Here is a 12161-nt window from a genome sequence, read left to right as displayed (position 1 = left end):
AGACAGACAGACAGACAGACAGACAGACAGACAGACAGACAGACAGACAGACAGACAGACAGACAGACAGACAGACAGACAGACAGACAGACAGACAGACAGACAGACAGACAGACAGACAGACAGACAGACAGACAGACAGACAGAGTGAAAAACCATGGCAAAAGGTGCCTGCAAATTCAGGTTAAAGAGGGTAGCTTCCTCCCAAAGAAACAAAATGGTTAACTCACTCTGTAGGCTCTGTCGCTGACAGACTTGACGTTGGCCTCGTGCCATGTCCCTGGCACCCCATTGATGACCTCACGGTAGTCCACGAAGTAGCCGGTGATGTCAGCGCCTCCGATGAAGGTGGGCTGCTTCCAGGCCAGCACCATAGAGTCCCGCACGCACTCCAGGACGCTAATGCCATAGGGTGGAGTAGGGGACGCTGGGACAGCAGAGGACTCCAGTTAGCATCATGCTGTGTCAACTGTGAGACGAGGAAGTCATGGGAGACGGAAGCTTCGATAAAGCCTTCATAATGCTCTTTAGTTGAGCTTCAGTCTTTCATTACTTTGACTTACTAACTTTCTGCTTTCTTAGAGCAAGTATTGGGCACTAATCAACTTAATCACAAACAAAGTTCAAAGTTCTCTGTTGGTGAAACAACAGCTAAGGGATACAGTTTGTCATCCATACTTGCTGTAAGAAACTACTATCTGCACCTTTAACCCTTAACCTTTCACCTCAAACTATGTTTCAACCAGACGCTGAGTCATCACACATTGACCAAATTATGGGGACACAAATTTCAGGGACCTGGACTGAACAGAGTTGGAATGAGACAAAATAGTTTTGCCACTGGAGCTGTGAGAACACGTGTGATTTCAGTGGCTGGTCTGCGGTGGTGTCTTCTATAGAGGGAGCTCACACAGATAACAGGATCATATTACATACTCATAATAAACTGACCTGTCACACAAATAGTCACATGGACATGGTGTGCTCCCTAATTTGGGGGAGGGGGTATGGCGTATAATCTGACAAGGAAGTACACTACCAAAAAGGTCTCAGGTATAGGCATTCATTTCTGGCTTGAGATTGGCTGACCCACTTCAGAGACAAGCTGTGATAGGCTAGCTCCAGCTGTGTCACAGTGCTTCTGTGCATTAATGCGCACTGCTCTCCCAAGGTGACGGTGGACCTTAAAGAGCACAGAGTGTGTGAGCCAGCCAGGCTACAGCAGCTAGATGGGATACAGCTTTTGTCAAATTCGACATTAGATGTGGAAATATTTCAATTGAACCTTTATTAAAAATGGTAAGTCGGTTAAGAACCTTACTCAAACCCAGAGTAGGGTTTGGCCTACTCTGGCCAAACCCTAACACGGATGACGCTGGGCAAATTGTGCAGCGCCGTATGGGACTCCCAATGACGGACGGTTGTGAAACAGCCCAGGATCGAACCAGGGTCTGTAGTGACGCCTCTAGCACTGAGATGCAGTGCCTTGGACCGCTGCGCCACTCGGAAGCCAAAAATAGCTGACCCTAACCTTTTTCCTAACTTTTTTCCTCACCTTAACCTAATTCTCCTAACGTGCTGCGTAAATCCTCCTAACCTGCTACGAAAAGTCCATTTTGACAAAAGCAATATCCCTTCAATACAAAACTGGCTACATTAAGTTGAGGTGGCTAGCACAGTGCCTGAATACTGAGGGTGTGGAGGGAGGACAAAAAGCCCGCCCCCCACCCCCTCCCGTGTGTGTGAGGCAGCCCTGTGGTAGAGGTGGCCAGTAGATTGCCTGAAAAGGCTGCGTGACTGTGTAGTTAAACTGAGAAAGCTGTTATAGAAACTTACCTTGGGATAAAAATAGGATTTTACCAGTTGAATACTTTGGCTATATGTATTGTGTTTTAATGCCTTTCCTGTGAATATGAGAGTAGAAGCACATACGTTCAAAGTGTGATCCCTATACAAATATTAAAGTGTTTCTTTTTTCAAAATAGTTTTCTACCTTCTTACCAAAGTGATTCAAAAAATTACAGTTCAAAAAAGGAAAAAGTGTAGAAAGAAAAAAGCTTCAGTTTAAAAAAGGAAACAGAATCCTTGGGGGGAAAGATGAAGAGTTGTTTTACTTTGGATGATCTGATGATATAAGAGTTGGCGTGGCCTGACTGAGTGCTCACCTGGGTCTGGGTCTGTCCTGGGCCAGCCCATGTTGTGAGCTGTTTCTTTCTCTGTCCCCTGTTTGGCTGAAACATCTACAGAGGACTTACGTGTTTTCCCGGCCTCAGGCACCTTAGCCTGACCTTTAACCTCATCCATGGCCTCTGTGACAGAGTTTGTGACTGATTCTGTGACCAGGTCAGAGGCCCAGGTCACACTGCCTCTCTTGCCCCCCTTGTCTTTACTTCCTGTATCCAGTGGCCCTGAAGAGCCTGAGGGGCTTGAGCTAGTGGCCCCTGCCCCAGCTCTGGCCCCTGGGCCAGGCACACTGCCAGTTTGAGCATTGAGCTTTAGCATAGTGTAAGGGGGGTACTGAACGGCCTCATGCGTGCCCGTCCAGCGTGGCGTGTGCTTGGTTAGTCCGCCCACGTTACCACCCCTTGGTAACTCCCACTCCGGTAACACACCATGAGGAATACCGCCCCCTACAGGAGTTAGCAGGAAAAAAGCAAAAGAAGCCATTTTACACAAGCCAAGAAAAGATCAAACATTCACACTGACAGCTACAATCTCAGTCAGCCCACTCAGAGAGTAAGGACGAGAGAGACAGAGAGACAGAGGGAGAGAGAGAAAGAAAACATGACCAATACCATCACATACAATATTAAATACAATATTAAATACAGTACAATGTCTTCATCTGACTGACTGAAAAATGAAGACAAGATGACCAACAAGTGACATCTGCGTGTGGAAGCGAGTTGCAGAGTTAAAGAGAAAGCACAATCATGTGAGGGGAGAAAGCGAGTGTGTGCAGGCTTTGCGCCAACCCTTCATGAAAAAGCCACACTATACTTTCGTAATGATACCAGTGGATTTCATTATATGCACAATACGGGCAAAACATTTCAAGTATATGTAATGGTGTATAGCAATTTACTCAATGGGAGACAACTATTGGAAATAGTTATGAGTGAGATCTATGAACATAAATGCAGTTAATTCTTCCTAATATATTTTTAAAAGATGTGCGATAGAAGTGTTTCCTCATACTAACCTCGGCTCAATTGTGAGTATTCAATTGTCTATCTTTTATCGTGTAAGACCACTAATGGGCCTAGACTCTAGGTTTACCAACTATTATCAGTTGTAATGGACTGTAGAGAGAAATCCATTGACTTTGTTACTAAGTGTGTTTCATAAGGGAAAACAGAGCATGCTGCTCGGCACAAAGCTGGCCAGTGACTGAGTGATGTGTCATAGCTAGAAGCTTGGTTAGTCACAGTGCAGACATTAATGGGACAAATGTAAAGGAGCAGGGCTGTCAGTTTAGCATTCCTGTTCCCTAGCTCTGGTCCAGGGCGCTAGTGCAGATCAGCGTTAGCAAGGCGCAAGCCGTTGTAACACCTGGGACCAGAGCTAGTATTCCCAGTTGAGAGTGAGAAGAATGGGCAGATGCACAATGCAGATCATGAGTTATTGTTGGTGGGGTGGAGAGGGGGGTGGGTACCTTAAACACCAGGTGGGTGGTGGAGGCTGATACATCTCATGCCCAGGCAACGTGATGGGGGGGGGGGGGGGGTGACAGAGGAACGCAAGGTGGGCTGGTTTGTAACAACCACTGAGTTGGATCGCACTGACCCAAATTAGAGGAAGTCTACAACTCCTGACCCTGGCCCGCCTCAGCTTGTGCAGGGAGGGTGGGGATAAGTTCTGACTCAACATGGGGTGTGGGGGTAGTGGGTGGTGCTTGTTCGGGTGACTGACAGAGTGGAACCATGGGAAAGAACACGTGGGAGGAGTCTAAATGCTGATGGTACACAGAGCTGACAACGTGATGTCTCAATGGACAGCAAATAAAGAAGACAATGGTGCAACACATCAACTAAACCCCTGTTCATTGTGGAAACGGGATATTTCTTTCATCATCGGCATATTAGAAAAGGAGTAATAACAATATTATGCTTAAGATTCAATCATCACATTCCACCCACTCATAGAGCTAAAAGGCTTTCCTGATCCTAGTACAATCAAATTATAACCCTTGAAGTCACATACCCTCTTAGAAAAAAAAGGGTTCCTAAAGGGTTCTTTGGCTGTCCCCATAAGAGAACCATTTTCAGTTCCAGGTATAAACTTTTTTGGTTCCTTTTGGGTTCTATGTAAAACCCTCTGTAGAAAGGGTTCTACATGGAACCCAAAATAGTTCTACCTGGAACCAAAAAGGGTTCTTCAAAGGGTTCTCCTATGGGGACAGTCGAAGAACCCTTTTAGGTTCTAGATAGCAACTTTTTTTCTAAGCGTGTAATCGTGCTCCATCTAAACATAAAAAACAAGTTCCTTGTATATGTCTCTTCACATTCTTCCTAAAATGGCTTCCTACCCTATTGTCTAGTACGACTGTGTCATGACACTCTTCCTCTCACTTACCAATAGCAGCCTTCACCTCAATAGCCTCAGACTCCTGAGAACACTCGCTGAGCCCAGCGGCATTCAGTGCCTTCACTCTGAACACATAGCTCTCTCCTGTCACCAGACCGTGACAGATAAACCTGTTTACAAGTACACAAAAACACTTTGAGAAAGACATTTCACACCATCAATCTCTAAGTCTTTGTGGGGAAAAAATGTTTTGTCAACTTACTTGAGCTCACCATCATTTACATATAGTATTGAATTAGATTTATGGTCACCATTTGTATGTGTCTATATTTGTAAAAGGTTGGTAGAGGGATTGTTAGAAGGACCGTTGTACCTGGTGCCTTTGACAGGCTTGTTGTTACATGGCTCAAACTTGTTGCTACCCACGATGCTGGCTTCGATGTAGTATCCCACCAGCTCCTTAGCGTCCCTGGAAGCCTCCCAGGACACAACCACGGACGTGTCTGTGTTCCTGGTGGGAACCACACGGCCTGGGGCAGACGGGATATCTGGGGACAACAATTCAACTCAGATCAAATGGGGGGGAAAAGTCTTGTAAGAGCTCAAGCAGACTGATTCAGAGAGGAGTGTGTGTCTTTCAGAGTAAATACGTAAACACGTGCTACATCTATTTCCGTTGGTACACTGGGAACTGCCGTAGTCTGTGGTATGGCGTGTGACTTGTGAACCCCCTCACCCAGCTTGTCCCCGACAGTGGTGGCCTCGGTGGCTTCTGATGGCTCGCCAACGCCGGCGGAGTTGCAGCAGCGCACACGGAAGCTGTAGGCCTTTCCCTCCGCCAGATCAAACAGGGCGAAGCGAGGAGACTTCACTGGGATCTCAGTGTTCACCCTCTGCCAGCTGTCTGTGCCTGACACGCACTATAACACACAACACCGAGAAGTTAGAGTACGCCTCCAACCCTCCAAACACCACAAAAAAACTCCAGGACTATAAAATACCAACGACAACAAAAAGTGTTAACTTATTGAATGATTTTGATATGGTGGTCGTTATGGATGCGAAGCAGTGATGAAATGTAGGTTATATTGATCAGAGGAGTCATGCTACAGATCAGGTGTGTGATGTTAATGAAGTATATACGGTATATCTCACCTTCTCCACATAGTACATGATGCCCTCGTGGCCTCTCTCCCCAGGGGGTTTCCAGCTCAGGACCACATAGTTCTTGGTGGCCTCGGTGACCTCCAGTTCTTTGGGTTTGCCGGGGACCACGCCCTCTGATAGGAAGTGACGTGAAAGAAAACGTGTCAAGGGGTTTGATCTCGTAGCTTGGTCCCAAATCCGTTTGTGCTCGTGCCTTGTCATTGTCAAGCCAAAACATGACCTTTCCGTTAGAAGATGGCAACAGACCAGCAGATTGGCCACCAAGCCAGACTAGAGATTTCGTTATCCTTCCAGTCAAAGACCACAAGGTACTGTAAGCGGTATTCCCCTATAAGATCAGATCTATAGATGCGTCGAAATATTGATTAACACTGATGAGTGCAGAAGCATTTCCTTCCTACCTGCAGGCTCCTCCTCAGTGACAATGATCTGTCCGGTCCAGGGTGCAGAGGTACCTGGGGGCCAGGGGAAAAGGAGCAGCTTTCAGATGCATAGTTCCAAGAAAACACATGCACGAAACTAAAAACCATCAGACATCGCAAAGGTACATACTCACAATATATTCATTCTGCAGTACCATAACACAATATGAGAGAACACAGACAGGGAGGGCCAGATGGCAGACAGGGGTTGCCCGCCGTACCTCTCATTCGCGCGCGGTCGGCAGGATCCATGGCTGCCACCACCTCAGATACACGGGATGGCCGGCTCATGCCAGACTTGTTGACGGCACGCACACGGAATGTGTAGGAGCGCCCCTCCACCAACCCGGTCACGGGGAAACGGGCAAACTTGATGGGCGTGTCGTTGCACTGGCTCCAGTGGGTCGTGCCAACCTCACACCTGAACACAGGGCACAAAGAGACAGCATACATGCCATCAGCCATTCAATAACAATCTCGGTGAGGACTTATTGGATAGACACAGAGTTAGGCCTATTGGATAGACACAGAGTTAGGCCTATTGAATAGACACAGAGTTAGACCTATTGGATAGACACAGAGTTAGGCCTATTGGATAGACACAGAGTTAGGCCTATTGGATAGACACAGAGTTAGGCCTATTGGATAGACACAGAGTTAGGCCTATTGGATAGACACAGAGTTAGGCCTATTGGATAGACACAGAGTTAGGCCTATTGGATAGACACAGAGTTAGGCCTATTGGATAGACACAGAGTTAGGCCTATTGGATAGACACAGAGTTGGGCCTATTGGATAGACACAGAGTTGGGCCAATTGGATAGACACAGATTTGGGCCTATTGGATAGACACAGAGTTGGGCCTATTGGATAGACACAGAGTTGGGCCTATTGGATGGACACATAGTTAGGCCTATTGGATAGACACAGAGTTAGGTCTATTGGATAGACACAGAGTTAGGCCTATTGGATAGACACAGAGTTAGGCCTATTGGTAAGAGACAGAGTTAGGCCTATTGGTAAGACAGAGTTAGGCCTATTGGTAAGACACAGAGTTAGGCCTTATTGGTAAGACACACAGTTAGGCCTATTGGTAAGACACAGAGATAGGCATGTTGGATAGACACAGAGTTAGGCCTATTGGATAGACACAGAGTTAGGCCTATTGGATAGACACAGAGTTGGGCCTATTGGATAGACACAGAGTTGGGCCAATTGGATAGACACAGATTTGGGCCTATTGGATAGACACAGAGTTGGGCCTATTGGATAGACACAGAGTTGGGCCTATTGGATGGACACATAGTTAGGCCTATTGGATAGACACAGAGTTAGGTCTATTGGATAGACACAGAGTTAGGCCTATTGGATAGACACAGAGTTAGGCCTATTGGTAAGAGACAGAGTTAGGCCTATTGGTAAGACAGAGTTAGGCCTATTGGTAAGACACAGAGTTAGGCCTTATTGGTAAGACACACAGTTAGGCCTATTGGTAAGACACAGAGATAGGCATGTTGGATAGACACAGAGTTAGGCCTATTGGATAGACACAGAGTTAGGCCTATTGGATGGACACATAGTTAGGCCTATTGGATAGACACAGAGTTAGGCCTATTGGATAGACACAGAGTTAGGCCTATTGGATAGACACAGAGTTAGGCCTATTGGTAAGAGACAGAGTTAGGCCTATTGGTAAGACACAGAGTTAGGCCTATTGGTAAGACGCAGAGTTAGGCCTATTGGATATACACAGAGTTAGGCCTATTGGATGGACACAGAGTTAGGCCTATTGGATAGACACAGAGTTAGGCCTATTGGATAGACACAGAGTTAGGCCTATTGGATAGACACAGAGTTAGGCCTATTGGATAGACACAGAGTTAGGCCTATTGGTAAGAGACAGAGTTAGGCCTATTGGTAAGACACAGAGTTAGGCCTATTGGTAAGAGACAGAGTTAGGCCTATTGGTAAGACACAGAGTTAGGCCTATTGGTAAGACGCAGAGTTAGGCCTATTGGATATACACAGAGTTAGGCCTATTGGATAGACACAGAGTTAGGCCTATTGGATGGACACAGAGTTAGGCCTATTGGATAGACACAGAGTTAGGCCTATTGGATAGACACAGAGTTAGGCCTATTGGATAGACACAGAGTTAGGCCTATTGGATAGACACAGAGTTAGGCCTATTGGTAAGAGACAGAGTTAGGCCTATTGGTAAGACACAGAGTTAGGCCTTATTGGTAAGACACACAGTTAGGCCTATTGGTAAGACACAGAGTTAGGCCTTATTGGTAAGACACACAGTTAGGCCTATTGGTAAGACACAGAGTTAGGCCTTATTGGTAAGACACACAGTTAGGCCTATTGGTAAGACACAGAGATAGGCCTATTGGATAGACACAGAGTTAGGCCTATTGGATAGACACAGAGTTAGGCCTATTGGATAGACACAGAGTTAGGCCTATTGGTAAGACGCAGAGTTAGGCCTATTGGTAAGGGACAGAGTTAGGCCTATTGGTAAGGTCGGGAGAAACTGGGCCCTTGTTATAGCCTATTACAATATAATTTCACATGGTCACATGACCTGGCCATCATCTTATACAATATGCAACTAGAGTTAATGGCAGTATGGGGGTACATAAGGGAGATTTGTTCCTGTGTTTGTCTAGCTGTGTCATGACAAGCCTAGGATTTACTACTGGCATGTAGTGATGGGGGATGGTACTGACCTGTCCACAAAGTAGCCCAGGATGGAGCTGCCACCGTCCACAGCCGGCTGCTTCCAGGTCACGATGACGTAATCCTTATTGGCGTCCTGACACTTCACATCCAGAGGGGCGCCAGGGGCTCCCTCCACCTCCGCATCGGCATCTGATACATGCACACACATTGTCAGTTAAATGTGTAGTTCTCACTCACTCTCACTCTCACATATAGAATCCATAGTGGATTATAGGATCTCTATAGTATACGGTTAGAGTATTTTCATTGTGGCTTGTTGTTTTGAAATACAGTGCACGTACTGTACATTGCTGTACTCCCAGCGGAACTCTGTGGCTCCATGGCTTAGTGCCAGGAATGCTACTGGTCTTTAAGTTAAACACAACCCCGGAGCAGGCTGGAGCAGATGGGACAGAATTAGCAGTAGCGTGCCCCTCAGTGAAAGGCGACTCTTAAAGAGACAGAACACACACTTCCCATAAAGTGAGAAACAGAATTAGCCACTTAGCGTTGGACTGACTTATTCAGTGTGAATGTGAGAGAGGCTGCTAAAACATTTTGTGCTGTATCTTATGTGGTCTGTGGGCTGTAAGTCTATGCATGTGTGTACGGTAGCTGTATAAATTGTAGGACTATATACTGCCTGATATTATTTTACTGTGTGTGTGTGTGTAAGAGAGATATATATAGAGATAGAGAGATAGAGAGAGAGGAGAGAGGTAAGAGAGAGAGAGAGAGAGAGTGGAGAGAGAGAGATAGAGAGAGTGGAGAGAATTTAGAGAGAGAATGGAGAGAGAGAGAGAATGGAGAGAGAGAGAGAGAGAATGGAGAGAGAGAGAGAGAATGGAGAGGGAGAGAGAATGGAGAGGGAGAGAGAATGGAGAGAGAGAGAGAATGGAGAGAGAGAATGGAGAGAGAGAGAATGGAGAGAGAGAGAATGGAGAGAGAGAGAATGGAGAGAATGGAGAGAGAGAGAGAATGGAGAGAGAGAATGGAGAGAGAGAGAATGGAGAGAGAGAGAATGGAGAGAGAGAGAATGGAGAGAATGGAGAGAATGGAGAGAGAGAATGGAGAGAGAGAATGGAGAGAGAATGGAGAGAGAGAGAATGGAGAGAGAGAATGGAGAGGGAGAGCCAGAGACAGAGAGACAGAGATCGAGACAGAGTGGAGAGAGAGAGAGAGCGAGACAGAGAGACAGAGACAGAGACAGAGACAGAGACAGAGACAGAGACAGAGACAGAGACAGAGACAGAGAGAGAGAGAGAGGGGGAGAGAGAGAGACAGAGAGAGAGACAGAGACAGAGACAGAGACAGAGAGAGACAGAGACAGAGACAGAGACAGAGACAGAGACAGAGACAGAGACAGAGACAGAGAGACAGACAGAGAGACAGAGACAGAGACAGAGAGACAGAGAGAGAGAGAGAGAGAGAGAGAGAGAGAGAGAGAGAGAGAGAGAGAGAGAGAGAGAGAGAGAGACAGAGAGAGAAAGCTCTTTGTGGCTTAGAAGGACACTCAGCAGGCTATTGTCACTCGTGGTAGAAGAGATATATATACAGTATCCAGCTCTGTTGACAGCTTAACTCATTCCATATCTGAGCTCATGAGCTCACTGAGAATAGCCTTGTCAGTCTCTCGACTGCTATGGGGTCTCTGTGTCCGCAAACAGACAGTGTACCTGGCCTCTCCTTTACAATGCGACCCTGACCAATGACAGAGAGCAAGGCCTATTTCCATCTTGTTCACACTCTGTACAGAGCACATGTCTCCTCTGTTAGCAAGAGAATGAGTAGCATGGAACAACAGAGAAGGTCAGTAACTTAGTGCTGGCGACCAACAGTAAAAGATGAACAAGTTGGCTGTAACATTTGTCCCATGTTATACAAAACCAGGCCAGAGATCGTGACAGGAGTTGATCGTCTCTGTGGTCATAGTGGGCGATTTCCATTGTGTGTGTATTAGGATTAACTAGAGACCGCTACGGCTCAACTCAGATACACACACACAAACACGCTCACACAAATACATGGGCCGTCCTCATTATCTGGTGTCAGCTGAGGTGTCTGTGTGATCTTGACCTTGATTGACTGTTGACCACACGCCACACAGAACACGAGACAGGGCCATCGTGGAAACAGAGAGGCGGTAAACAAGAGGCCATTCTGTCCGAGCTCTCTCTCTCACACACACACACACACACACACACACACACACACACACACACACACACACACACACACACACACACACACACACACACACACACACACACACACACACACACACACACACACACACACACACACACACACACACACACACACACACACACACACACACACACACACTGTCCGTGTGAATAATACAATCTGTAAACAAGGCATGTAGTGGACTGAGGAGGAGGGATAATGTGACACAGACAACAGTGTTGTTCAGCGCTGCTCATGGTAAATTCCACACCTCTGACAAAGACGTAAGCCGAGTAGGTCTCGTATTTAGACTTGGTGGTGATGCGCAGGGTGTAGAGCCCCTCGTCCTCCTTGTTCAGGTGTGTCAGGGTCAGCGTGGCCTTGTCTCCACTCCAGTGCATGTGACACCACTTGGAGGGCTGCAGAAGAACATCTGATGAAGAGAGAGAGAGAGAGACACACAGAGTGAGAGAGAGAGAGAGATGAGGTTATAATGGATGGATAACCTAGTCAGATCTAAAGACAAACACAGAGTGAGGGGGGGGGGGGGTAAGAAGCATATTGACACATTCTAAGCTGGTCCTTAATGAATGAATAACCAGGAAGCATATTTTACAGCAATGGCTCTTCAACCTTTTCTTGTCCAGGGACCCCCTTCCAGGCAAACTAACGACCCAAGGACCACCATCATATGTCAGCAAAACAAATGTTTTCGACTTTTGTCTTATCATCAGGTGAATGATAATTCAGTCTTGTGTCAGGTGAACTGTCGAGTCCTCAACTTTGATCTAATCATTTTCTCATAATCTCCAAACTGTTCCCTTTCAATTGCTGTCGTGCTTACGCATATGCATTTACTATTTCTTCTGTAAGAATCTTTTCAATTTAGCCCTGTCCATAAGCCCAGTTCCCATAAGTGTAAAGAGTTAAAAGGTTAGTCGTGTTGGCAAAAATGAATATCCAAGCCAAGAATGCTTACCAGCAACCAACAGCACTTGCCGCACTGGTAGCCTATTCATGGGTGCTTTTTCAAAGCCTATGTCTGATACTCAAGTGAGTGATTGGGTCTAATGATTGTAATTATCTAAATATTAGAAGCGGAGAAATAAAGTTGACATCATTAGAAAGAAGATC

At 46.3% G+C, this 12161-nt stretch overlaps 1 protein-coding gene across 7 annotated transcripts in view; it reads right to left on the bottom strand.

Moving 5' to 3' along the window:
- Window positions 1-12161, bottom strand: part of myom1b (myomesin 1b) — a 37825-nt gene that overhangs the window by 14403 nt on the left and 11261 nt on the right. For 5 of the 7 annotated variants that reach the window (XM_046356147.1, XM_046356146.1, XM_046356149.1 and 2 more), the window contains 10 exons: window positions 11299-11460; window positions 8849-8990; window positions 6338-6537; window positions 6096-6149; window positions 5683-5807; window positions 5264-5447; window positions 4901-5075; window positions 4576-4697; window positions 2613-2630; window positions 231-427 (listed from right to left, as the gene is read on the bottom strand). In XM_046356147.1, coding sequence (XP_046212103.1) covers window positions 231-427; window positions 2613-2630; window positions 4576-4697; window positions 4901-5075; window positions 5264-5447; window positions 5683-5807; window positions 6096-6149; window positions 6338-6537; window positions 8849-8990; window positions 11299-11460 — 1379 coding nt within the window. The remainder of the gene's footprint in view (window positions 1-230; window positions 428-2612; window positions 2631-4575; window positions 4698-4900; window positions 5076-5263; window positions 5448-5682; window positions 5808-6095; window positions 6150-6337; window positions 6538-8848; window positions 8991-11298; window positions 11461-12161) is intronic. The other 2 variants (XM_046356148.1, XM_046356152.1) reach the window with 1 other exon arrangement.

Source organism: Oncorhynchus gorbuscha, linkage group LG07 (genome assembly GCF_021184085.1).
Source record: "Oncorhynchus gorbuscha isolate QuinsamMale2020 ecotype Even-year linkage group LG07, OgorEven_v1.0, whole genome shotgun sequence".
Classification (NCBI taxonomy): Eukaryota; Metazoa; Chordata; class Actinopteri; order Salmoniformes; family Salmonidae; genus Oncorhynchus; species Oncorhynchus gorbuscha.
This window is presented reverse-complemented; position numbering and strand designations above follow the sequence as displayed.